This window comes from Nelumbo lutea, chromosome 6 (assembly GCF_056320005.1).
Source record: "Nelumbo lutea isolate HS-2025 chromosome 6, American lotus-T2T, whole genome shotgun sequence".
NCBI lineage: Eukaryota > Viridiplantae > Streptophyta > Magnoliopsida > Proteales > Nelumbonaceae > Nelumbo > Nelumbo lutea.
In genome coordinates, this window is record NC_142689.1 from 3,039,100 (window position 1) to 3,066,745 (window position 27,646).

The 27,646-nt window shown below is 35.2% G+C and overlaps 1 protein-coding gene across 2 annotated transcripts in view; it reads left to right on the top strand.

Annotated features, from left to right (window-relative positions):
- The first annotated feature begins 2,005 nt into the window (after nt 1-2,005).
- Nucleotides 2,006-27,646, top strand: part of LOC148846848 (P-loop containing nucleoside triphosphate hydrolases superfamily protein) — a 32,509-nt gene continuing 6,868 nt past the window's right edge. For both annotated transcript variants that reach the window (XM_088948647.1, XM_088948648.1), the window contains exons 1-10: nt 2,006-2,273; nt 4,843-4,927; nt 11,152-11,219; nt 13,501-13,577; nt 15,205-15,385; nt 15,624-15,680; nt 22,739-22,813; nt 23,523-23,642; nt 26,971-27,141; nt 27,450-27,563. In XM_088948647.1, the coding sequence (XP_088804773.1) occupies nt 4,858-4,927; nt 11,152-11,219; nt 13,501-13,577; nt 15,205-15,385; nt 15,624-15,680; nt 22,739-22,813; nt 23,523-23,642; nt 26,971-27,141; nt 27,450-27,563 (933 nt within the window). In that variant the 5' untranslated portion in view covers nt 2,006-2,273; nt 4,843-4,857. The remainder of the gene's footprint in view (nt 2,274-4,842; nt 4,928-11,151; nt 11,220-13,500; nt 13,578-15,204; nt 15,386-15,623; nt 15,681-22,738; nt 22,814-23,522; nt 23,643-26,970; nt 27,142-27,449; nt 27,564-27,646) is intronic.

Genomic DNA, 27,646 nt, shown 5'->3' on the forward strand with positions numbered 1-27,646 from the left:
GTTGAACTGGTGGGTCGAACAGGTTTTGACCAAGGCAACGCTTTTTGACCGATTGACAGGTTTTAACAAAACTGGATCCATAATCCTAACTGAGTGACGATTTAAACGGTTCAACTACCCGAATCAACGATGGATTAAAAACACTGCTATTTACATGTGCAAGTATTGAGTAAAAATATAGGTTAACATTATGCTACCAAATCTAATTTTATGATCTGCACCAACATGAAGGCAAACATCCACTTAAAACATTATATAAGAAATACACTATGGGCTGAAGGTGGAAGTTTGAAGTTTTGCCAACTGGGCTAGAAAGACCACCTTAATTGTGAGATCTTGTAGTTAAATAGAGCAAAAAGCTAGAATGATGTAGAAGTGATTAACCTACTTTTTCATTTGTTGCATGATCATGCAAGGAGCATCTTCCTCAATAATTCTTGGCCCACGCTGCACAAACAAGGGTGCCCCATCCCCTAAACCCAGAAGGCCATAATCAGCCATGATGAAGGTGGGATTCAATCTCAAGTATTTGATACAACCGAGCCAATTGGTACCTCAAGGGGAGAAGGGTTCTCATGTCACCTATATAATGGGATGGTTTATGTATATGTTATTATTTATTTCATTTCACGGGTTAGGGAGTAGGGCTGATAATGGGTCATAAGTTGGACTTTGCACCTATGATAAGAGTTATAGTTCGGGACCATGCCCAGTTTGGTCCAAATCTCAAGCTTAAAATATAAAATTAGGGCAAGGTTAAGGTGGATTTGAATGGGTTTTAGGCCTATATCATCAAACACATTGCATTGTATATATATGTGAAAAATTATGTTGTTAAAAACATCATATTAGAAGAGTTTTGACCGATCAAAATCTCCTATAAATTTTGTTGATTAATACTTCTATGATCCACACACATACACACTAGTGTAATGGCATGTACTAAAAACAAGGTCAATATCATTTTTATATAATAATAGACATTCATTGCATATAGTTTATATGCATAAAATATGTTATAAAATTATTAATACAAATATTATATGTAATATAATATATGTACGATTTAATAATACAAGTGTAAGGACACCTACTATACTATACAGTAATACAGTAATAGATAAAAATATAAGTAAACATTTTGTTATCAAATTTAACTTGATTGATTACACCAACTCCTAGGCAAGTATATGCTATGTATATAGATATATACTACGGGCCACTAATGGTCAAAGTCCAAAAGTTTGCGGCCAAACTAGAAATGTTCAACTTAACTATGGGGTCTTATAGACGAGAAATCTAAATAGATTGAATGTGATTAATCTACCTTTCATTTGTTGCATGTTCATGCAATCCCAAGTCTTTGTTACCTTCAACTAAGCCACTTGGTACCTTTTAGGGCAGTAGGGCTCTCATGCCACACCTATATAATGGACAACTAATGTATATGTTATCATTTAGCTCTTTCATTTCTCTCATTTCATAGGTGTCTTCGGGTAGGGATGATTATGGATCGGGTCAGGCTGACTTAGCGCCTACGATAAGGGTTATAGTCCGGTTTGACCCAAACCTCAGGTCTAAAATAGAAGCCAAAGATTAGGTTTAAGTGGAACTCGAGTTGGCTTGGGCCTATGTCACCCCATCCTGACCCGATTAGGGTAGGGTTTTTGAACACTGATTGGGTTGGGGGCACGTTCCAAGGAAGCTTAAAACACGGGTGAGTGGTGACACAGAAGGGGTGGGCCTCGCTGGGGATGAAGTGGTGATTTCTAACCCCATTGGAGTATGGAACCAGAACGTGATATGTAAAACTCGACCCCACTCTGCAGAGTTGCCATCAAAACGGGCTGAATGCAGACGGCCGAAGCCCAAAAATTTTGGGCCTCCAAAAAAAAAAGTTGCGGGCCGGGCTAGAAATGATCACCTTAACGGCTTTACCGTGGGGTCTTATGGCTACAGTGTCGCACACGAAAAACCTAAATTACGTGAACCTGATTAATCATTTAATTTACCCTTTCATTTGCTGCATGATCAATGCAAGGAGCATCTTCCTCGATAATCCTCATAACACTGTCGTGTTATCTCTATCACACTACTGACACCACGGAGTTATTAACTGAGGATTTATGTGCGTTTCTCTAACTCACATTCCGGCCATACACCATCGTCTACTGCTGAAAACGGGATTTCCAATTTTCCATTAACCACCGAAGGGGGTTCCTGTAAACGAAGGTCGTTGCTCCGGCGAGCAGAGCTGTCTTCCGGATTGAAAGGTCTTTATAATATTGTTTTCCGCCTTCTTTTCCTTTATTATGCCATCGAACCCAAATTTCTGATTAATTATACACCCTTCAGATTTGGATTTCTCAATCTATTGCGACATTAACTAAAAGTGTTGATCTTTTTCATCGTCTTGCAATTGAAACGCAAAAGACACTTTGATTTTTGGGGAATTATGTTGATTGTCCACCTGAATTCATTAATCATCCACTACCTTATCGAAAAATCCTGCTTTAAAAAGTAGATAGAATATAATGATGAGATGAATACATTAATGGTGAGAATCCATACATGATGTTTCATGTGTATATGGAGAACTATGCTGCCTATACTTAATCATCACCATCTAAGCCTTTCCCCAACTATATGGGGTGGGCTACACGAATCCGTTTCGCCATTCAGTTACTGCTCAATCTGGTCTATTGTGTGATGCTATTGTGTGATATATATGTGCTTGGGTTCCCTCCCGCTAACAACTAGCTTTTAGGGGCAAGTTCTCCCAAGTCACATACCAGAAAAAGTTGATGCACGGAGTAATGTTGATACACAGACTCAAGTTCTTGACAAGGTTGCTCAATCAGGTCTTTTAGACATGGCATTCCGACAAAATTGTGATTAATTACTAATACATTATGTAAATGGGAGAGGGCCTGCCATTCGGATAATTTAGTAGAGAAGGATGAATAGTCAAGTATCTAACATGTGGAAAATAATTTTCAGCTCAGAATGGCTCCATACATTCTACTCACTATCATTTTTTGGCGGGCCATATTTGAGCCTCATAATCCCTGCTACTTGGTCACAATAAAGCCCTATTTTTGGGTAAGTTTAGCATTAAAATATTCAAACATTCAATAGCCAATATTACTTGTGGAAGAAGCTAACAAGAAGTAGGGTATAAGGCTTATGTGACTGTAGATTGAGTAGGTGACCTATCCAGAGGGTCTACTGCTAAATGGATAGTGGATTGGTTTCATGATCCCCCCACCCAACCCTCACCATCAGCAGAAACAGGGTTGGCCATACAGGATAGCTCCATGCTTGACCTGACTAGAGAGCCTCAAGCATGGAGATTCCCTGCTTGTCCAACCTTGTTTCTGCCATTGATGGGATGTTGTGGTTGACCCAGGACATTTATTGGATAGGGGATCCACTGGAGTAACCACATGTTCAATCCACATAGTTCATATCAGTCATATCACCAACACTGTGCTGGTGATATTTGTAATTAATGTTATCCATTCATAGTTTGTATTGGCATATCAGCCATTATCTTTACATTTTTTCAGAAGGGGGCATTGCTTGGTGTAATGGTAAAATCTCAGGCTGACAAGCATGAGAATGTCAGTTTGGGTTTGAGAGTGGACACTTTGTGTGGAAAGATGCCAAAGGTTAGGTCCATATCTAGTCTACCCCTTTCAATACCCCATATAGTTGGGGCACATATAGGGTAATGGCAAAAAAAGTAGCCATTCAAAGTTTTAGTTTTATAGTATAAGAATTACCTATAAAAGTGGGCATATTTTGCAAGTGGCAGAAAGGAGAGTGGGGAACCAAAGTTTAAATTTTGGTATTGTGTTGAGTTTGGCTTGGCTTTCAAAGAAGTCAGTTCAGAATTTCAAGCAAAATATCAATTGCATTTTTTGTTCTTTCGACTTCTTTTCATTTTCCATTGTCTTTTGCCACCTCTTTCTCATCTCATCTCTTATTCAACACACCCTATCTTAAATAATTATCTATTCTCCTATTTTGTGTCCATTTAGACTGGAATTGTATGGGGTTGTTATTCTCCATATATTTGGTTTCAGTCACTCTTGAAACCAGAATGAAATCTCAAAATTTTAAATATTTTGTTGAAATTTTTATATTCTAGTTTAATTGTTAAAATAGCATGGTTTTTGGGTTATGGTGCATGCAAGAGATGTGGCTATTGTTAAATGGCTTGATTTGATAAGTTGGTTCTTCGTGAGTATGGATTTTTGTTTTTATACATTTTTTCATATAAAAGGCACTTCCATATTGCTATGCTGCCCAGTGCCCATGTCTTTCTTTTGGAGTTTGATGGAGATTTAACGATTTCAAATCCCACTCTTAACATTTAATTAGAAATGCTCTTCTGTCAAAGTGGAAGTTTGATATATTTTAATAAGTTAAAAAAGAAGATATTATGAAATTTGAGTGATGATTGCTTTACACTTGAGCACCACTCATTTAATATTTCACTTAATAATTGGCCAAGCTTTACCCATGTAGCCCAAGACACTATAATCTCTGCCACATATCAAGTCATTTGTGCATGATCAAAATCTCTTGTTGGTTTACTCTTTGTATCTATGGCTTCTGTATTCAATGTAGACATGTAGTGCTATATCTTTTCTCTTGATGTTTCATTCATCAATTTCCATGTTGAGTTTCTGTCACAAGTAAACAGCTTTTATTTCATGTATATCAGTTTCTCATTTATGGATGTCTAATGCTAATTTTTTGTTTTTCTACTTGATTGGCAGTTTGATTCTGTGCTGTTATAGAAGTGAAAATTTAATCTATCTTCTCTGTTAGCAGGTATATCCAGGGAAGATGGGTATCATAGAAAAGATTAAAGAAATTGAAGCCGAAATGGCACGGACGCAGAAAAACAAAGCCACAGGTTCTTTTTATTTTGAAAATTTGATCTTCCTCGAAGTTCCATTCTAAATCTCTCATGCATCTTATGTGGTGTTTTTTTTTTTTTTCTCTTTTTGATTGTTAATAATTATGTTTTATTGAACTGATAAAAAATAGTTATATTTTATTAATGAGAGTGTGGAAAGTGAAATGTGACTGTATACCCCAGAAAAGGGGAAATATAATAGAGGCCACCAGGAAATTCACAGCAGTAGGGATAAACAAAAAGAATGAGCCTGTAAATGATCCCGAGAGGGTGATTTCCTGTATAGCTCACTCCTTTCCAGCCCATTCTTGGATAAACCATCCACCATGGAGTTCACTTACCTTGAAATTCATTTGAATGAATTGTTCACTCTAAATGTCAAAACTCTTGTATCTCTTGTATGATGATGTAGCAACCATGAACCTTCTGATATTTCCTTTGTCCAACTAATGAGTACTTGTGAATCACCATCCACCTTCACCATGTGCAATCCCAGAAAGAACACGAGTCCATGTCCCTGAAGTGCTGCCAATTTCTCTGCTTCAAGGGAATCTTCAGAACCTATGGTCTTGAATATACAAGAAACTCATTAGTCAGCTCTAGAAGCACCACCTTAGAAATTGGAGCACCTGGTATCCCAAAAAAACATTCATCTAAGTTTAACTTGATTACATCTTGGGAGGGGGACCCCGCCTCATTGATTGCTTGCAAGTACAGGACCTTGCTATTACTTTGCCAACTCCTAAGTCCTAACAAAAGGATCCTCAGACATGTTCCTATACTCTCTCTTAGCTCAGGATCCAAAATCACTCCGATGATGATTAAGTTAATGATCACTTTTCAGGGTTGCTCCTTATTAGAGAGGAAACTGCCATTTCTCTCTTCCAAATACTCCACAATTAGCTGCCCCTGTCAGTTGGTCAATATGCATGATATGGTCACTGCAAAGGCCAATGACTAAGCGTTAACCAGGTTGGCTAATGACTAGTTTGCCTGGTTGACCACAAAGCCATTTAAAGTTTTAGTTGTTTGTATTTACTTCTAATTTTTAAAATGGTATCATATATTCCTTTATATCATTGTCTGCACACAACTTGCTTTAAGCATCTGTTATGGTTTGTCATTGAGGGAACAGGGAAGGTATATAAAATAGAAACAAGGCCTAAAATAAAAGAGAAGTGGTGGAGGAATGCTTTTATTTTTTCTTCTAATCATTAAGTGCTGCTATTCAGTCAACATAAACAAAGGAACCTTTCGAGCCTTCTATTTTTGCAAAGGAGAAACTATGTAATAGTTGTTTTATACCATATCATTTATTACAATTTTGTAATATTTATCATGGTTCACACTATCAGTAAGATTTTACAAAATCTCCCATTTCACCGGGGAGTGGTACAAACTATTTCAATAGTGTTTTTTCCTTCATATTACTGATATGTTGGGGATATTTTAAACGTTGTTGATAAATTAAACATCTAAAATTTAAGATTTTAGCATATTAATGAAAATTTCTGACATTTCATTAAAGCCAATGAAAGATTTTGGAAATCTTTTCTTGAAAGAACAATGGGGATTATGTGTTTGGATGATTGACTTACTATTCTAATCTAATGTGATTCACTTATTATGTAACTATACTTTAAAAAAATGATGAACAATTGGTGAGAGGATTCTCAATCTGATCAAAACATTCAAAGCATATGGTACAAAAAAGATAGAAATCAAAATGTCAAGTAAATGACCTACATATAGAAAACAAGAAAAATAAATGGGGGACAGAGATGTCTACTTGAGTCTCTTAATCTTCTTTTATTTGATATGGTAGTTTGCTATGGTTTTTTTGGGTCTTAAATGTACAATTATATTTCTAATAATCTATGATGTCTCGTAACAAATTTTATGTTTTTAGTAAATTCCCCTAATTTCTTTAGTTTTTTTTTTCCAAATATCTTAATAAAATTAAAAAATATCCCATAGTTTCCCCATTTCTACGTGGAAAAATGTTTTTCAATATTAAAGTTGTGCCTTGGTCTTTATTAACTTACATACAAGATTGTGTCATTATTCTTAAATATAGAAAATATTTTGTTTGGTGGTTGACTAGTCAACACATAACCACCAACTAGTTGCTGTACCACCAAGTGAGGGCAAAACAACTAGTCAACACCTTTGGTACAGTTCCACATGGTTTTATTTATTTATTTATTTTTGATAGAAAACAATAACTTTTTTTTTTGATAGGAAACAATAACTTTCATTAACTTTTAGGAAGAAAATTACAACTGTCACCTTCAAAAAGTAAGGTGACCCCTCATATCACAAACATCTTATAAACATGCCCAAGACAAAGTTTCCCTATTAACTCATTGCTTTGCTAATACAACAGCCAAACCATTTGTTGACCTCCACATCACCGTTTGATGCAGGAGCTGAAGAGGCAAAATTGGAATTTTATGAAAATTTATGTGTTTCTGTATTTTTGGATAGCAGGGGTATTTTCGTCATTTTACAATTTCATGTGGGGTCCAATGATAGGGTTTAATTTGTCTAGTTATAGTTTGTTTATGTTTAAAATTTCAGAGTCATTGCATAAGTAGGATTAGAGTTTTTGAGTCTTGAATTGAAATAGGATATGCCATCTTAGTTTGAGTCCTACTAGGATTATTGAGTCTAAGACTCCTATGATTATTATGAGTTTAGAGTCTATAAATATGAATGGACGTTTTACACAAAGGCAATGAAATATATTGAGTTCTCTTCAGCTTATGCTAACTACGGTGAGTGATTCCCATGCCCTAGAGTGATTCTAGGCACCTTGTGAGTGATTCCAGGTATTTTCTCTCTTCTTTATTTTCCTATTTTCTCTCTTATTTCTTCAAGAAGCCATTACAGCCATAAAATTCTGATCAAGAAGACCATTCAACATTCTCTAAGGACTAGAACTGAGCTGGTCCTACATCAGTTGGCATTAGAGCTAATGGTTTATTCACTATGTTCTCACAAAGTGGTCAATTCTATAGGCCTAGGGTATCTTCTAAACAATCTTACATGTCTAAAATCAATGTGATTGGGTTTCTGAACCATATGAAGGTTCTTTGGTTGCCTTACTTGAGAAGATGGTGGAAGAAAACATATCTAATAATGTTAGATACGGGAGTAAGGTTTTCAAACATGTTAGAAGAGAAAGGGAAATACCGGATTTTAAAGGAGATCATGATCCACAAGAATTCTTTGATTGGGTTGCTGAACTAGAAGAATATTTTGATTGGCATGATATGTTTGACAAACAAAGTATTAGATTTGCTTGCATGAAGCTGGAGGGTCATGCTAAAGTATGGTGGAGAACTCTTGAGCAACAACTAGAAAATAGAGGTGATGATCCAATTAGTACATGGGCAGAGATGAAGAGGTGTTTGTAAGAAAATTACATCCCACTATACTTCCATGACGATCTATATATGGAGTTGACTAATTTCAAGCAAAAGAAGCAGCAGAAAATTACAACAAAGAACTTGAAGTCATTGGGAAGACGGTACAAAGTTGAAAATAAAGTAGATGATTCCTTGCATGTTGATGCCTACCCTAGAGCTGAAGTTGAGGATGAAGTTAAAGAAGAAGAATTTCAAGCTATAGAAATTGTAGATATTAAAAATCAAGAGGGTGCATTACCAATAAAAAATAGAAATTGTTGGAATTTCCAACACCCACGATCAACTTGAGGTTAATGATTAAGAAGAAATAGAAGTGGAGCAAGTTAAAGAAGTTCAAGTGCAAGATACAAATGTGCTGATTGTAGTCGATCCTAGTAAGGAAGTAAGTGGCTTTACCCTTCAAGTTCAACTAGAACTAATTCAAGAATTATAACCTGACGTAGCACAGTTCCACCAACATCAACAGTGGAAGGAGTCCTAGAGTTTGTTGAAGAACCAAGGATAGAAGAACACATAGAGATGGTGACTCCTAAGCTAGAGGTTGAAGGATAGGTTCCAAATGTTGCAGTTGAGAGTTTGGATAAGCGAGGGGAAGATTCATCACAATGGTTGATTGATGAATTAAGTGTTCAAGAAACTAATGTTATCGATGATTTAACAAAGAAGGTTAGGGAAGGCAGTGTTTCAGAAATACACTTCTTTCAAAATCCTTCTCTAGTTTTGTGTATGGCCTCTACTCTATAGTCCAAGCATGTAGCTGTGGAAAGTCGTACATATCAACTTTTCATCCTCAAGTTCTTCAAAACGCAAGGACGAGTTTTTTTTTGAACTGAGGGAGAATGATGCAGAAGTTGAAGTGGCAAAATTGGAATTTTATGAAAATTAATGTATTTCTGTATTTTTGGACAGTAGGGGTATTTTTTGTCATTTTACAATTTTCTGTGGGGTCCAATGATAGGGTTTAATTTGTCTAGCTATAGTTTGTTTATGTTTAAAATTTCAGTCATTGCATAAGTAGGATTAGAGTTATTGAGTCTTCTTTGAATTGAAATAAGATAGAAGAACCAAGGAAAGAAGAACACATAGAGATGGTGACTCCTAAGCTAGAGGTTGAAGGATAGGTTCCAAATGTTGCAGTTGAGAGTTTGGATAAGCGAGGGGAAGATTCATCACAATGGTTAATTGATGAATTAAGTGTTCAAGAAACTAATGTTATCGATGATTTAACAAAGAAGGTCAGGGAAGGCAGTGTTTCAGAAATACACTTCTTTCAAAATCCTTCTCTAGTTTTGTGTATGGCCTCTACTCTATAATCCAAGCATGTAGCTGTGGAAAGTCGTATATCAACTTTTCATCCTCAAGTTCTTCAAAACTCAAGGATGAGTTTTTTTTTTTTTTGAACTGGGGGAGAATGATGCAGGAGTTGAAGAGGCAAAATTGGAATTTTATGAAAATTAATGTATTTCTGTATTTTTGGACAGTAGGGGTATTTTTTGTCATTTTGCAATTTTCTGTGGGGTCCAATGATAGGGTTTAATTTGTCTAGCTATAGTTTGTTTATGTTTAAAATTTCAGTCATCGCATAAGTAGGATTAGAGTTGTCGAGTCTTCTTTGAATTGAAATAGGATATGACAGCTTAGTTTGAGTCCTACTAGGATTATTGAGTCTAACAATTTGACTCCTAAGACTATTATGTGTCTAACAGTTTGACTCCTAGAATTATTATGAGTTTAGGGTCTATAAATATGATGGACGTTTTACACAAAGGCAATGAAATATATTGAGTTCTCTTCAGCTTATGCTAACTATGGCGAGTAATTCCCATGCCCTAGAGTGATTCTAGGCACCCTGTGAGTGATTCCAGGTATTTTCTCTCTTCTTTCTCTTCCTATTTTCTCTCTTATTCCTTCAAGAAGCCATTACAGCCATCAACAGCCATAAAATTCTGATCAAGAAGACCATTCAACATTCTCTAAGGACTAGAACTGAGCTGGTCCTATATCACCGTTCCCTTCTTCTTTCGTTGTTAGAAGAAGCTAGAGTCAAAAAGGTCCACCACACTCGAGGGAGTAGTCTGCCTGTAATCAAAGAGAGAGGAGAACGAATCCCAAATATGAGTAACAAAAGGATAGGAGATTAATAGTTGATTCACCATCTCACCACTATTTAAGCAAAGGCTATAGGCATGAGGGGATAAGCACCAGTTTGGTCTCTTTCTTTGAAGCACATCCATAGTATTGATTTTTTTGAGAACCACTTCCCAATAGAAAGCTCTAACTTTTGGAGGTACAGGAGCATATCGCACTTCTTTAACAGGAAAAGAGATAGCCAAGTTAGTAGATTGCAAAGAGCATTGAAAAACGAAGAACAAGAAAAACAACCTGAAGAGGACTTTGACCACATTCTAGTATTCTACTATCAGGACAAGGCTGATCAAGAAACACTGAGTTTAGAAGAGAAAACAGTTCATCTGATTTCTCTAGATAGTAGTCAAACTCTTTTTCCCATTTCTACATGGCAAAACATTCATCAATATTAAAGTTGTGCCTTGGTCTTTATTAACTTACATTTATATACCAGATTGTGTCATTATCTTATATTTGGAACATATTTTGTTTGGTGGTTGACTAGTCAGCACCTAACCACCGACTAGTTGCTAGATTTCCACATGGGTATATTTATCAAGTATCATATATTTCTTCCTGATTTCTCTAGATAGTGGTAAAACTCTTTTTCCCATTAAGTTGCTCTTCAGCACTGCAAGATTTAATTGATTTCACTGGATACAGAATACCACCTTGGACAACTCAAGGCAAAGATTGCAAAGTTAAGGACACAGTTGTTGGAGCCTCCGAAGGTATGCAAATTTCTGAACCTTAATTTCATGGTTGATTTTCAAATTTTTCCTAATAACAGGCAGAAAATTGTTTTAATAAAAGAGGAAAAAAGATTTTTCAATGGTTTAATAAGAAAAAAAAACACGAGAAGGTATAGGGATAACACCAACATACAAAAGAATCCCCAAATAAAATAGAAAGATTAGTATTGATACAACAAGATAAGAACCTGAGCAGCATTTTACACAAGGCCTAGATAGCCCAAAAATTTCCTCCCCAAAAACTTCAAGTTAGGAAACTCTAGTGGCACCCAAATACAAGAAAAAAGGGGAAATTCATCTAAAACTACATGATGGGCTTATCTTTGACAACAAAGATTCTTGAAGATTTCTCTCCTAACATGCACACCCGAACAAACAACAAAAAAGATGATGCTTCAAAATACTCATTTTTTTTTTCTTTTTGCTTTGGATTCACCTGAGATGTGAGGTCAGTTTCCAAAGATCTTTTGAAGATTTGTTGTGTTGAACCTCCATATTTGAATGAAAAAGGAAAAGCAGGACGATAAGAAAGATGCCATTTGGTAATGAATGAAAAGTCACCTCACATTTTTCTCGTGCAGCCCACTTACCACATTCAGAAATGCCTCTTGAGATTGTCAATACTCAATAATAGTTTCCAAGAACGAAAAAAGTGCATCCACCCTGGGGAGCTGTCTCTTTTCCCAAATACCACAAATCTGAATAACTTATGCTCAGTACTCAGTGCATGATGAAAGGATTGCATAGTAAATAGAAAACTGAAGCATTCCTTCCACCATCAGGCATATGGTTTGGATGAGGAAGTGGAGGCTTTCTTTAGATTATTTCCTGTCAAGCAATGGCCTAAAGGTAGGAGTCCATCATAGGTGAAGTAGAGGGCACCCTCGGCTAGTGGGTTGCCTTCCTCAAGGAGTTTGAGGGAATCACATCAGATCATCTTAGAAGACAATGGGACTTGATTTTTGATTCCTCTTTTTATATTGTAGGAAAGGACCTATACCTTCTCCTTACATGTTTATTTACAGGTCCTTTCTTGAATGATGTCTCTCTTCAATGTGTTTGAAGGAATCTCTCCCTCTTTTGAATAAAATTCATCATACATAAGACAAAGGCACAAAGGTAGGAGACTGAATTGCCTCCTCTGACTCCAAACACTGGCTAAGAGTGACATTTTTAGAGCTTAGGTGATACAATCTTGAAAAAAAGTCACATAATTTGTCCATTTTATACCACTATCATCATAAAATATCACCTCTCCCCATTACCCACTGCAGAACTTGAATCAGTTATAATATTACCTTTTTGACTTCCTTCCCCAATTAAGTCATAGTATGTCCTCAATTAAGTCAGTAAGTCAGGATAAGAACTGTCTGAGTAGTTTCTTAGTCTAAACTGTAAAAAAGTTAATAGATGCTGGACAATCTATCCATATGAGATTGGGATCTAAAGGTTCAAAAATTAAAGATGGAATCTAGACTTGAAGTTTTAATTGAGGTTTAAGTAGCACAAAAATCAAAGATTTTAGGGTTGGTTAAGTAGCAGCTTAGGTGCATCTAGACCTTGAAAACAAAATGGATAATCAAGGTAGATCCAGTTATATTTAAGTTAGGTCTAGTAGTAACTATAGTCTATAGGTATCAGCTTAGAGAAGAGTGGCTTTTTACTGGCACCCATGATCTCTCTGCCAAATCCTTTAAGCCCTTAGTATGGGAACTTTGCTACCATGACAAACAAATAGTGGTCTTTTTTTTTTTCTTCCTTTCTTTTTGAATCTTCTTCAGCATTCCTTTTCCTGGCAATGCAAATTGTGACCCTTCTTGGAGAATTTTGAGTGCCCCTACCCCAGATGTGCTTGTATAGCTTTAAATTGACCCCCACATCCTTTGTTCCCATGGATTTCCGTGCAACCTTCCTGATCTCTTTTATGGCCTTAGGAGTCATCTTCTTGAAGGTGCAGTCATGTAAGTGCTTGTGAAGGTCTTGTACTCCCTAGTAATAATCTTCTCCTTTCCTGCCCTTTGTTTTCTCCATTTTTCACAACTCCATAACTCCAACTATGCCTTAGATGCACTTGTGAAGGATGCACCTCTATATATTTGATTTTTTCCCTACTGGAATAAGCTATGTGGTTGAATGATTTCTTTCCTCTTTTTTTTTTGAGTTACTTTTATATCAACACTTACACTATCATCCTGCATACTGTGCTTTGCCCATTAATATGATTCACTTGGTTTTTTGATGTCAAAAAATTATGAAGCAGGGTTCTAGTGGTGGTGGAGAAGGTTTTGAAGTTACAAAATATGGCCATGGACGTGTTGCACTGATAGGATTTCCAAGGTCTGTGGTCTGTCACTTAGTTGGAATTAGCAATGTGATTTGATTTATAAAATGTTGGGGGCTATTGTTTGGTGCAAGGGTAAAACCTCATGCTGATCAAGGTTTAAAATGTCGATGTCGATGGAAATGTCGCTTACCAAATTATAGGACATATGTCAAAAATGTCGAGGGGAAATATTGTCAAAATTAGAGACATTGTGGAAATATTATGAAATATGTGAAAATATGCAAAGATATTTTGTAAAACGATAAAAGAAGCATGAATGCATATTTCTAGACTATTATCTTATTCCCAACCATTATATAAAGTTAAGAAACCAAGATCAATAACAAATTAGTAAATGACGATTTACTGATTTGTTATGCATTTTGATGTTTTTACAAGGTTATCAGATATTTTCTTTTCTTATTTTTAATTCTGATTTATTATAAATTCTAATATATTTATTTCACACTAGTAAATAGAAATACATTTATTCTGATTTTTTAAATATTAAAGTTATAATACAAATGTTTTATTATAAATTTAATAAACTGATTCTCCTTTTTGTAGTATTAAGATTATGATAAATTCTGATTTCTTATAAAACTTAATGAATTTATTATGATTTTTAGTACTGAATTTATAATAATTATGATTTAGTATAAAATTTATTAAATTTATTCTGATTTTTTATATTAAATGTAGAATATGATTTATTATAAAATTTAATAAACATTTTCTGATTTTAATAAATATTTTAAAAGATACTAACTAGTTAATATTTTATTACTTGAAAAATATTTTATGTTTTATATTATAAAGTAATTAATTTATTCTTTTGTTTTTATATTTTGTTAATTCTTTTTTATAAATATTTTGTTTGAAATATTAAATAGAAATTATTAATGGAAATATTATTAATGTACATTAGTCGACATCTTGTCAAAATTAGTTGACATCCTGTTGACATTAGTCAACATAATAGGAAAAACTGCATTTTCCGACCGAAATAATGTAATTTTTATATTACCATCCATTTTCATGTCGGTGAGCCTCGACATCAACATATGTTGGGCGACATTAGCGACATTTGGCGACACTTGAAACCATGATGCTGATAAGCAAGAAAGTGCAGGTTTGAGTCTTGAGAGTGGTCACTTCATGCTTTTAAGTACCAGAGGTTAGGTCTGTATCCACTATCCATTCCACCCCTCCTGATGGAGGGTAATCAGGGGACCTGAACTGGCTAATGGCCTTATTTGATTTATGCAATGCAATTCTCATGTCAATGGAAGAGGGCATAATTTCTACCTTTTGATTTGTGGATCGGTTAAAGATTCAATTTTAAAAGTTAGCAGTTGCATGCTGTCTGATTGTCTTAAGTACCATGACTTGGGAGAATATAAAAGAAAGTTATTTTATCAGAAAATGATTCTATATAAATGTAATAAGATGAGAATAAGGCCACAACTGATCACCCTTGTAGAGAGCGATAAGATACTTGTCAATAATTCTCTTTAGTTAATGAGAAACAATGTTTTATTAGAAAGAAAAAGACGTGCAACCTATTTTGTGTCATAGAAACTGGATGATGGATTACATTGTAAAGATTTACATTAATAATTGGTGTCTTTTTGGCGGTAGTGTGGGGAAGTCGACACTTTTAACTTTGTTAACGGGAACACATTCAGAGGCTGCCTCGTATGAATTCACAACACTTACCTGCATTCCTGGCATTATACATTACAATGATACTAAAATTCAACTTCTTGACCTTCCTGGAATCATTGAAGGAGCTTCTGAGGGAAAGGGACGTGGTAGGCAGGTAAACCACCTAGAATGTTTTTCTGTTCTGTGCTTTTGTATTAATTTTTTATCTGAAAATATTAGATAGTACTATCAGCATGTAAAACATGCATGCCTATTAATTTTCTTTTTCTCCTAAATGAAATAAGATGATTTGCCGAGAAGGCAACATGTTTTGGTAAGATTTGTTATATTTTCCAAATGGAGCAGATTCTTATTGTGGATAACAATAGTTCAGTTAATGTTTTATCTCTCAGGTTATTGCAGTTTCCAAGTCATCAGACCTCGTGCTGATGGTTCTTGATGCCTCAAAGGTGAGTCCTGATTTTGTACTTACAGTGTCTTTACTGTTACCAACTTACCAATTTTCGGATATGTTTTGTAACCACCTATGGTACTTCTTTGCTGTTTTGTCTATTATAACTAAGATGATAATGAATTTCCATCTTTCTTCTTTTTGGTGTTTTGACACATGGAATTCAAACTCCTTATGGCAGAGGATCCAACCAAGCATGAAAGAACTAATTTCACCACCTTAATGCCTGGAACCGCCCAAGAGGTGTATTGTTTTTTGTCTTATCCATGATTGATGTGATTCTGGGGTGGAATCACAAGTGAATTGTGTTTCAGACTTTCGTGGATCATGTTTCACATTTTATTGAGTCTCATCCAACGTCGAGTCCTGGTTCACATGTTAACTTGCCATTTCGAATGGATTGACTGCAAGCCAAGTACCAGTTCATTGTTCTCTTTGTTCTCTTTCTTTCTCAGTGCAAGTTTAAGACAAGGCAACAACTCATCAAAAGCTGAGAAATAAATGACCGAAATAATTGCGATCAATTTCATTTTCCCTCAATTTCTCTCAATTCTCTCTCGCTCAAGTCTCATCCCATATAATATAATAATTTTAAATTTGATCAATAGAATTAAAAATAAGTTCCCCAATATATTTCTACCAATTACATTTGATTCCCCTAATTAGTTTAGCAATCTGACACCCTGTAACATACACTCATATCAATGGTTAACACTCTTGTACAAATCACTAAGGGCACAAAGAATAATAAAAATAAAAAATACATATAGACATGTATATTAACAAGTATAACATACATGTGTATATCTTAACACCCAGAAGTGGGAGATGCAGCGGATCATGGAGCATGAGCGAATCATTGGAGCTGTGACAAATTGTGAAAAAACTCCAAAAATTGCAGCATATCTATTTGTATTATAATATCTTATATGTTTTTATATTATATTTTTGCAATAACATACTTTTGTATGTATATGCATAGTGGTGTACATGGGTATATCAATGCTTGTGTTTATATGTGTTGAGCTTATTAGGGATGTTCAAATTTGGTTACCAAACCAAACAGAACTGAATAAGCCAATTTGATTTGGTTATTTCAGTGTTTGGTTTGGCTCAATTTGATGATTTTGGAAATATCGGTTTTTGGTTTGGTTTGACAAAAAAATTCAACCAAACTGAATTGAAAACCAAATTAACCAAAACAAATACATATATTTATATTTTAATTATAAATATTAACATTAATATTAACATTAATATATATTAATATTACTATTTATAATAATAACAATATATTTCATTATAATTGTTGATATATAAATATAACATACATTTATAACTGATTTGAATTCGGTTCAGTTTTCAAGTCTAATTTGGTTTGGTTTGATTCATGAAAATGACCTAACTGAAATCTCGGTTAGGTTCTATTTCCGAATTGAACAGAACCGAGCTGACCAAATGAACACTCCTATTATATATGGCAGAGATTTAAAAGGCGTGCTTAGGCGCACAGACAAGGCACATTTTGGGGTATGCGCCTCGCCTAGGTCCTAGGCGCACTCCTTTCAAAAGGCGCACGCCTGATGCGCCTTGCGCCTCAGCCCAGGCGTGCCCCTTTTTAAATTTTTGCACTTTTTGGCTGTTTTTTGAGTCTAACGGCTGGGCTGGGGGCTCTGCCCCCGGACCCCAACCACGCCCCTCAAGGCAAGCCCAAACAAGTCTATGTTAGGGTCTGAAATTCTTATTTCTCACATAAAAAATAATGATTTTATAACTTTCATTGCCTTTTAAGAAGATATTTTATTGCAATGAATGAATGAACAACATTAGCAAAGAACCCCCTATTTGCTAATGTTGTTCATTCATTCATTGCAGTAAAATATCTTCTCAAAAGGCAATGGAAGTTATAAAATCATTATTTTTTATGTGAGAAATAAGAATTTCAGACCCTAACATAGACTTGTTCGGGCTTGCCTCGAGGGGCGTGGTACAAAGGCGACTCATAGAATCAAGAATGCAGTATGTTTTACATCACATTAGCTACTTGAAGCAATGCAATTAAGGGGAAAAAGTGATTGCGGTTTTTACATGCTTGAAAATGCTTTATATGTTTGCTTTTATTTTTAAATTTTCATTTGAATACACTTAAAATGTTATGTTTATGTATTTTAATTTTAGACAATAGTTTTTCAAAACATTTATTTTAAAATTTAAGTTTATATTTTTTATTAACATTATGTTTAATATTTTTTGAATTGTTTTTGCATTTTTTAAAATTTTTGGCTTTTTTTTTTTGAATTTTCTGACTTTTTTTAAATTTTTTTAGCTTTTTTTTTTTTAATTTTGTGCTTTTCTTAAAAAGGCGCTTGCCTCGCCTTGCACTTTTAAAACACTGATATATGGTATTAGTGTAATGATAATTAACTAATTGTTTTTTTGATCTATCTATCCATATTAATTTAGAATTTTTGTAAAGACTTGTTATAATGGTTCAACTTCTTGTAGTTGTAGCTCTAGGTCAAGAAGAAAAGGGAGAAGAAGAGAAGGAGAAGTAGAAGGAGAAGAAAAGAGAATAGAAAGAATAGTCAAAACTGGAGAGAATGATCTCTCACCCAATTGACCTATTTATTATACAGGTTTGCAAGACATGTACAATGACTGTGATGTACTTGAGTATGGGATATGTAGCTTAAAGTAAAATAAAAAGGTCTAATCACAACTCAATAAATAAGAACATAAAGACTAAAATATGAACATAAAGACATATACTCCCCCTCAAGTTGGAGAGTATATGCCATATAGTCCTAGCTTGTTACTTATGTAATTCACTCATCCTTGACTCAACCCATTTGTAAACAGATCTGTCTATTGATTTTCTGAGCTCACATGTTTTGTACTGATCTACCAAGAACCTTTTCTCTTGTAAAGTGACGGACAATCTCTATGTGTTTTGTTCTCTCGTGAAAGGCTGAATTAGACGAAATATGAAATGCAGCTTGGTTGTCACAATAGAGTCTCATAGGACTGTTCACTGAATACCCGATCTCTTGTAGGAGGTTTTTCAAGCACACTTGCTCATAGGCAGTATGTGCCATGGCTCTATTATTATTTTTTTTTATCAATGTGCCATGGCTCTATGCTTAACTTTAGTTCTATTCCTTGCCATAACTGTTTGTTTCTTGCTTTTCTATGTTAAATTTCCTCCTAGGAAGGTGCAGTACCTTGTGGTGTATCTTCTACCAAATACCGAGCTAGCCCAATTTGCATCGGTATAGCATTCTATTTTAAGGCTCCTTCCAGACTTATACAACAACCCTTGTCTTGGTGCTCCCTTCAAGTACCACACAATTCTAATAATTACATTCCAACGAGGAACCCAAGGGTTCTCCACAAACTAGCTAACCACACTAAGTGCAAAGGAGATATCTGGTTGGGTAATAGTTGGATAGTTTAACCTTCCCACTAATATTTTGTACTTGCTATGACCATCAAACTCTTCAACTGCATCAGTGCTCAGTTTAGCATTAAGCTCTATGGGTGTTTTAGCTAGTTTAACACTCAACAACCCTGTCTCTTTTAATAAGTCAAGAACATACTTCATTTGACACAAATTGATACAATGCTTCGATCTAGCAACTTCTATACCTAAGAAATACTTTAGTTTGCCAAGATCTTTTGTTTGGAAGTGATGTTGTAGAAAGCCTTTTAATCTGTTGATCCCTAGCCTATCACTGCCAGTTATAGCAATGTCGTCTACATATACCACCAATAGAATTTTCCCAATGTTAGTGTCATGGTTGAATATTGAATGATCAACTTGACACTACTTCATCCCAAATTCTTTTACCACTTCATTGAATCTAACAATCCAAGCAAACATAGACTATTTCAGCCCGTAAATTGCCTTCTTAAGCCTACATATAGACTTCTTTAAGGAGATCACCATGTAAGAAGGCAATTTTGATGCTGAGCTGAAATAGGGGCCAATCATTCATAATTGCTAGAGAGATCAATACATGAATTGAACCAATTTTGGCAATAGGAGAGAAGGTTTTCATATAGTCCACTCCATGCAACTATGAGTAACCGTGTTATAATGGTTTGGCTTCTTGTAGTTGCAACACTAGGTCAAGAAGAAAAAGGAGAAAAAAGAGGATAGAATGAATAGTCAAAACTGGAGAGAATGATCTCTTACCCAGTCAACCTATTTATTATATAGGTTTGCAAGACATGTACAATGACTATCATGCCCCTACTTAAGTATGAGGACATGTAACTTAAAGTAAGATAAAAAGGTCGAATCACAACTCAATAAATAAGAACATAAAGACCTTTTCCTTGACCTTTACACTTTGTCAAACTTCAAAGGGAAAAGAATAAGTTTTTTGGGTAATCCTAGCCCAAGTGGGGTCAATTGGAATATGGGTTTCAGAAGGGGTTTGAGGGAAAATGAATGTGCATCCTTAATTCACTTGCTGGATCTTCTAGGACAAATTCTTTTGGACCCATCCTTGGAAGATTCCAGAATTTGGAAAGGCTCCACAGATGGCCTATTCTCTTGTTCCTCTTTCTTTAATGTTCTTGCCTCACCTAGCAGCTCGGATGGGGACTTCCCTGTAAAAGAAATTTGGAGTAAGCCTATCCCCCCAAAAATTCAAGCCTTTTGTTGGGAAATTTTCCTTGGTAAGTTAATACGTGTGATATGTTGCAGAAAAGAAGGCCTTTTGCTTGCCTTTCTCCTCACATGTGCTCCCTTTGTAAGGAAAAAAGTGGTGAGACCTTGACACACCTATTTTTATCTTGTTCTTTTGTGCATCTTGTTTGGGATTCTTTTTGTCTTCTCTTTGGTTGTAGGTGGGTTTCTCCTCAAGATGTGGCAGGTCTTTTTAACCGAGATTTTTTGAGGCAACCAAAGAAAAGAGGGAAGGTTGTGTGGAAAGCAACAAAGGCAGCTATTTGTTGGGTGATATGGGAAGAAAGGAATAACAGAATATTCTTAGAAAAGAGTAAAACCACGGAGGAGGTGATTGAAAAAATCAAAATTAAAGTAGCCCATCGGGTAAGCTCTTTGCATATCTTCCAAGAGTTCTCAGCTACAGACATTATAAGATCCTAGACAGAAGTAGCACAATCTTCAAGAGTGAAAGAGAGAGTAAGGATGGAATGGAAACCCCCAGATGGTAATAGAATTAAACTAAATTTTGATGGAAGTTCATTTGGAAATCTGGGATTGTCAGGTATCGGGGGAGTAATCAGAAATTCTGAAGGGAGGATATTAGCATTATTCTTTGGACCTATTGGCATGGGCAGCTCTCTAAAAGCTGAGGTAATGGCTTTGCTACAAGGATTGAAGATAGCCAAGCAACTTGGAATGAGGAAAATTGAGGTTGAAGGGGATTCCAAGGTGATCATCTCTTGGGCTAATAACAATAGAACTACTCCGTGGACCTTCAAACAAGTGATAAAGGAAGTGGAAAAGGTTGCAAGGGAGGTAGTGGCAGAATTCAAATGGGTTAGGAGTGCAAACGGGCTAGCTGATCATCTTTCTAAACAAGGGGTTTTGAGGCAACAATTGTTTTGGGCTGCATTGTAAAAGGGGCGGAAATACATAATCGTATGGGACTTCTAGTTCCATACACAAAGTTGTAAAACTTCGTAAATCTAATTTCAAATAAAAGTTTCCTTTGATGATAAAAAAAAAAATAACAAAAAGACCAAAATAATCCTGACTAGTTGATTCTAACAGGACAAAAGTGCCAAGAATAAAAATTGTTTCTTCTTATGAAAGCTAGCAATATAATTGTTATTATTTTAGTAAGTATGGTAATATAATTATTATAATTAACAATTCCATTCTACCTTTAATCTATAGTATAAATCTTTATTTTTTTCAAGGTAGAAAAGGTAGCAGGTAAATATGCTATAATTGTTCCATGTACTACATTATGAGAAGGTGCAAAAATGCAGGATAGGGGGAATGATGATATGAGGAAGAAAAAGTGGAATTAATATCAACAAAGATGAACAATGGACCAACATGAAATGAATTTGAATTGTTTTACCTATTTAGACAACCATGTTTCAGATATTTCTAATTGTGATTCATATAAATCATTGTGCCAAAATCACATGAATTGTGAATCTGTGATTCAAATCCGTTCTCTCCTATAGGCAGTTCTGGGCACTAATGTATATAAACATGTGTTCGATAAATGCACTGACACTTTGGAGCTTTTTACATTTGGCACTCCAATGATTTGCTCCCAGTCCAGCTATTTGGAGCTTAATCTGCCTTTCCAGGTTCCCAACAATAGCAAAACGAATTTCATTCTATCATATCATAGCTTGGGCGCCTCCTGAAAACTTGGGCTAATATTTCCAAAGCTGATTTGCACCAAGGAATAAGTGTATGACATTCTTTTCTTCCTTGTTACTTTGGGAAACAAAAGTTTTAAGCTCTAATCACCACTTGACACTTGAGAATTAAGTGTATGGCATTGTCGTCTTCCTTGTTGCACATAATGTATTCACTTGCTGTCTTCTTTAGAATATCAACCATCTAAGCTCTATGATTTCTATCTAAGGATAGAAGACAAGCAAATGCTTTAATTCTTGGAGGAATATAATTTCTATATACTAACAATAGAATGCCCTACCTGATTTCTAATGAGGGCATCATTGAAGAGATTGGAACTTGGTGAATTCTCCATGTTTAACCATAACTTATAAAAAAAAAAAACATAACTTTTATTATTATTTTTTTTACTGCAAGTGTAGCAGTTAGATTTTGAAGATTTGAACTTCTCAAAGTTCAACCGAATTTTATGAGTTTTATGATTAAAAAATCTTTAATTTCAAGTAACACTACATGCCAACCAAAATCCAAATCCTTGTCTTTAGCCTTTTTTGCAATTATTCCCAGCAACTTGGATGGTGTAAGAGTTGGCTGTTGCTTGAGAGTATATTTTTGGACCTTTTATTTTGTGTTAGTATTTCAAGCTTTGGGTATTTTCTTCTTTTTTATTCCTTATAAATACTGATTGAAAAATGTGTCAGAGTGAGGGTCATCGTCAAATATTGACAAGAGAGCTGGAAGCTGTGGGCCTACGTTTGAACAAGAAGCCTCCTCAAGTAAGACTATTCTTTCAAGGATGTTTATGACTGTAAATTATAAAAAATAAGGGATGTTCATGGCTTTCAGCGTTCTCATTTATCTGATTTTATACCTTTGCGTATGCAATCTCATCTCTCTGGTGGTGATATATATTTATATCCATATCTTTATTTTTCTGTATTTATACTTGTATATTCTTGCAGATATCTCCTTAACATTTTTTGCAGGCATCTGCATATGAGCACCCATTAACCATCACAGGTTATCCAGTTTTTAACCCATGTGTCTAGGGAAAGTATAAAACTATTTGAAGATACATCTGTCAGTGTACTCCTTCCATAAGAATAAGCTTATGGAAAGATTTTTCTTGGGGGGAGAGGGCTTTGTTTGGGCTTCAGATTTTCTTTGACCTAAGGAGGTGGTTTTCTAGACAATTTGCCTGATGCACTTGGTTCGTACTTAGTTTTCCATCTACTGTTGGATCATATATGGGAGTTGAATAGGGAGTAACTGGTTTTCTCCAGTTCACTCAACACAACATTTGTTGAGTTTTTACTAGATTTTTGACAGATAAAACTTGGCATTTTGGTAATTAATTTTTGGTTCAAGTTCAATCTCCTGGACACCAAGCAGAGATATCTGTATGTGAAATATTATATCACTTTGTAGGTTGTAAGGATCTTGAGAATTCTGTTAACTTTTATATTTTTCTTTTCCCATGTGCAGATATACTTCAAAAAGAAAAAGACTGGGGGCATTTCTTTTAACAGCACAGTTCCTCTGACACATGTAGATGAGAAGCTTTGCTATCAAATTCTACATGAGTACAAGATTCACAATGCAGAGGTATCCTCCTATATTTGAATTCTGCTACATTTGTAAGTGCCTGAAATTCAATAAAATGGCTTATAAGAATATACTTAACTTGCCTTAAACCCAACTATTTATGGTGGGCTACCCATAAAAAAGATGAAGTCGAGCAGCATTTGAGATGGATTAGTAAGTTATTGAAGGGGTGAGGTGGAGCCAAAGGTGCTGTCACACAGGAAAGCCCAGTCAACTATATGAAACATGGTGCTAAAATCATTTTAGGTAGTCTAACTGCGAATCCGTAGTTGACCTAATGGTGTGGTCTTATCTAAAGGAGATGTAAAGAGAAATGAGTGTTAAAGTGCTTCAGCCTAGGTGTCTTTTAGGTCATCAATTTTCAACTGAAGGCCTTAATGGAGCTGCTACCACTGTATGATATTAATTTTTAGCAAGCAAGATAGTATTTTTGAAGAAGACAAGAATCATAACGTTAATTTGGTGTAACAGTTTATCCTCTTCATAGAAATAAGAGGGGACGATTCACCATGCATTTACAGTATTGCCTTTGATCTTTACAGATTAGAAAGAAACTAAGATTACTAGAAGTAACTTGCGAAAAGAAAGAGTATATTTTCCAATGTTTTCTATTACCTGACCTATGATTAGTAAGAATAGATTAATACCTTTTAAAGAGTCAATAAATATAACCAGAGCTGCTTTGATTATTGCTCAACATTAACAAGTCTCTGTGGTCAAGGAATCCTTCAAAATCCCATCTCAGAGCAAAACAACTCATGTTGTCCCATAACTACCAACCTGAAACTTGTGTTTTAGTTGGGTACCTGACTATAAACCTGCATCTTTTTTTGGCCTTGGGTTGATTTCTATCACCTAGGCCTCCAGAGGAATGAATGTTCAAAGAAGGAACATAGCTCTAATTTGACTAGGAGAACTGATCATCCACATGGGAATCTATTAAGACTTTACCATTGTACTTATACTCAGAGAACCAATCTGGACCTCATTTAAGTTTACCCAATCTGATCTGTGGTAACTTGTCAAGTAACCTGGGTTGACATTGTCCTTTTTGTTATCGTCCCTTAGTCTCCCCTTCCCCCATTTACTCTCTCTCTCTCTCTCTCCCTCTCCCTCCCTTATCTGTATCTCTAATATTTTATTAGTAGGAAATTATAACCATTTCAGTTGCTAATAGTTTTTCAACATGCAATTGCTCTATTATATACTATTTATATTGTATTATTATCTTTGAAATATTCAAATTAATAGGCTTAAAGTGATTTGTCTTTTAAATACAAGGATCTATCATGGTTTGGTATCAAATTTAATCTTATTTATTAAGGGTTTTGGTGTTTTTAAAATTTAACCTAGAACTGAGGGTTTTCTTTGTCAAAATGCATGAGTCCCTTGGTGCTTTATTGTCAGCCACCCAGAAGGCCAGAACTTAAATGGGATTTTAATCAAACTTCCAAAGTGCTGCTACAGAAAACTAATTGAAAACAGGACTCTTTGGCATCCCAAATAGTTGTGTTGGCTAAAGTAGCACATTCTAGTACTAACCTAGATCTCAAATCAAACTTTTCTGTGATGAAAACAGTATTGGGTGATTCAGTTTTCAGGAACCAAGATAGATGTCACAACATTGAAAGAGATTAGTGGTCCAGATTGAAATCTGGCCTCAACAATTTTTAACAATTTCAACAATCTGGAATTGGTAAAATCTCTGGCTGAAAAGCATGACAATGCAAGTAACTCTCAACCGTAGGTGGTAGTAGCAGGACTCGAATCCGCGTATCCGCTGGGACTACCCAGCTAACATACCAACTGGCCACCACTCAGTTGGTATGACAATGCAAGTTTGAGCCTGAGAATGGCCACTTTGTGCAAGATAATGTCAAAGATTAGGTCTATATCCAGTTCACCCTTCCCAATACCCCTGGGACCAACATTGGGCAATGGCCCTTTGTAACAACCTAGAAATGGCCAGTACAGAATTTTTTTTTGGATAATTATACATAATTAAAATTTCTCTGAACGTTTAAAAAAAGATATTGTCATCTTGGAGTGAATAATTTGATAGTAGAAGGGGATTCCAAGGTAGTAGTGGGCTGGTTGACAAGTCCAGAAACAGCTTGTTGGGGCTACAGGGATCTGTTAAAGAAAGTTAAATGGCTGACAAGAAACATGTCAGTCAGGTTTCAGTGTGCCAGCAGATCAGCAAATGTAATGGCTGATTCTCTGGCCAAGCAAGGGGTGTCAAGGGGAGATCTGTTTTGGGCCACTTTATAATTATGCTTCAGGCTGGTGTATGTTCAGTGGTTATGGTTCAGTCCTAGGGGGTGGTAACACCTCGTGCCTCCTCCAAGGCTGACTGTATTGTTATTATTTGAATTTATAAAACTATTCTCATTTATAAAAAAAAAATACATAGAAATCAACCAAGGAACTTTACCAATTAAAAAAAAAAGTCAACCAAAGAACCTAATCTTTAGGCTATGTTTGATTTGCTAGAAAATAAAAGAGAAACAGAAAGACGAGGGTAAGTTCTTAAGGAATTTCACAAAAATCCTCAAGATCTTCCCCTCAACTTTTTGTTTCTATCTTATTTTCTATCAAATGAAACACAATATTAATCACTTTTTTCAATACTTTGTCGCAAACTTCAATTTCACTTTTCTATCGGATATGCATATCACAGATTCTCCATCAGGAAACTCCAGATTTAATTAGTAGACACCCAAAAACATAAGTAAAGCTATCCGTAATTCTTTTTAACCTTGTTCCGATACCATATCACCATAAGTGGATCAAAACTTCTTTAGGGTTCCAAGTTCAGACCAAGAACAAAGAAAACAAGGCTAAATGGATGTTTGGAATTTATCAACCTCCATCCCCAAAGATTGAACTAATTTAGAGAGGCTTATATATAAAATTACGAGAATTTACTTTTGGACAAGTAAGACGAAAATAGAAAGGCAACAAAAATCTATCACAATCAATAAAAGACTATCCAAAAAAAAAAAAGGAAAAAAGAAAGAAAGAAAAAAGAAAAAGAAAGAAAACAAATGACATAGTGCTACTGCTGTAGACTAGTACAGTGGGACAGCTATGTGAAACCCTTTCACAGGTTTAATAAGTCTTTCTTTTATGAAGTGTCTTGTGGGTAAAATGAACTTTTGAAGATAAAAACGTAATATTGAAGATATAGCAAATGGAATCCCTATATGAAAGGGCATTCTGAACCTGCTCCATTTAATTTGGCAATATCCTGAATGTTATAATTTGAATCCAATTTTTCATTCTTTGTACTATAAGGTGAGTTATATGCTGATAAATTCTCTTATAGGTATTATTTCGTGAGGATGCCACAGTGGATGATCTCATAGATGTTATTGAGGGCAATCGCAAATATATGAAGTGCATATATGTCTACAACAAAATTGATGTTATTGGTATTGACGATGTGGACAGACTAGCCCGTCAGCTAAATTCTGTTGTCATTAGCTGCAATCTGAAGGCAGGTTCTACACCTTTTTTTCTCTTTTAAATTGTGTACGAAGAAAAAAGGAATTAAAACTTGGTTTTGATACATGACTTGGGTAATTACTAAAGGTGATTATGGAGTCAAGTTGACTCCATTATATGAAGTTTCCGGTAACTTTGCTACTTGCTTACACAAATCACTTTTGGGGGTGCTAATCAAGATGGGGATGAATCTTCTTCTGGTGTTCAAACTCAAAATTTCTGGCATATCTAGATGGGATTTTCCATTTTCTATGTGCTTCAGCTAAGTATCATTAAAACGAATGTTTGATCTGTTAACAGTTGAATTTAGACAGACTTCTTGCAAAAATGTGGGAAGAAATGGGGCTTGTAAGAGTTTATACAAAGCCTCAGGGGCAGCAACCTGATTTCACTGATCCTGCAGTTCTTTCTGCGGTAGGTTCCTGTCCTGTCCTTTTAAGTTTTTATGATTTGGTAGGTAAGCATTTCATCTTGGAGTCTTTACTTCTGTTGGTATT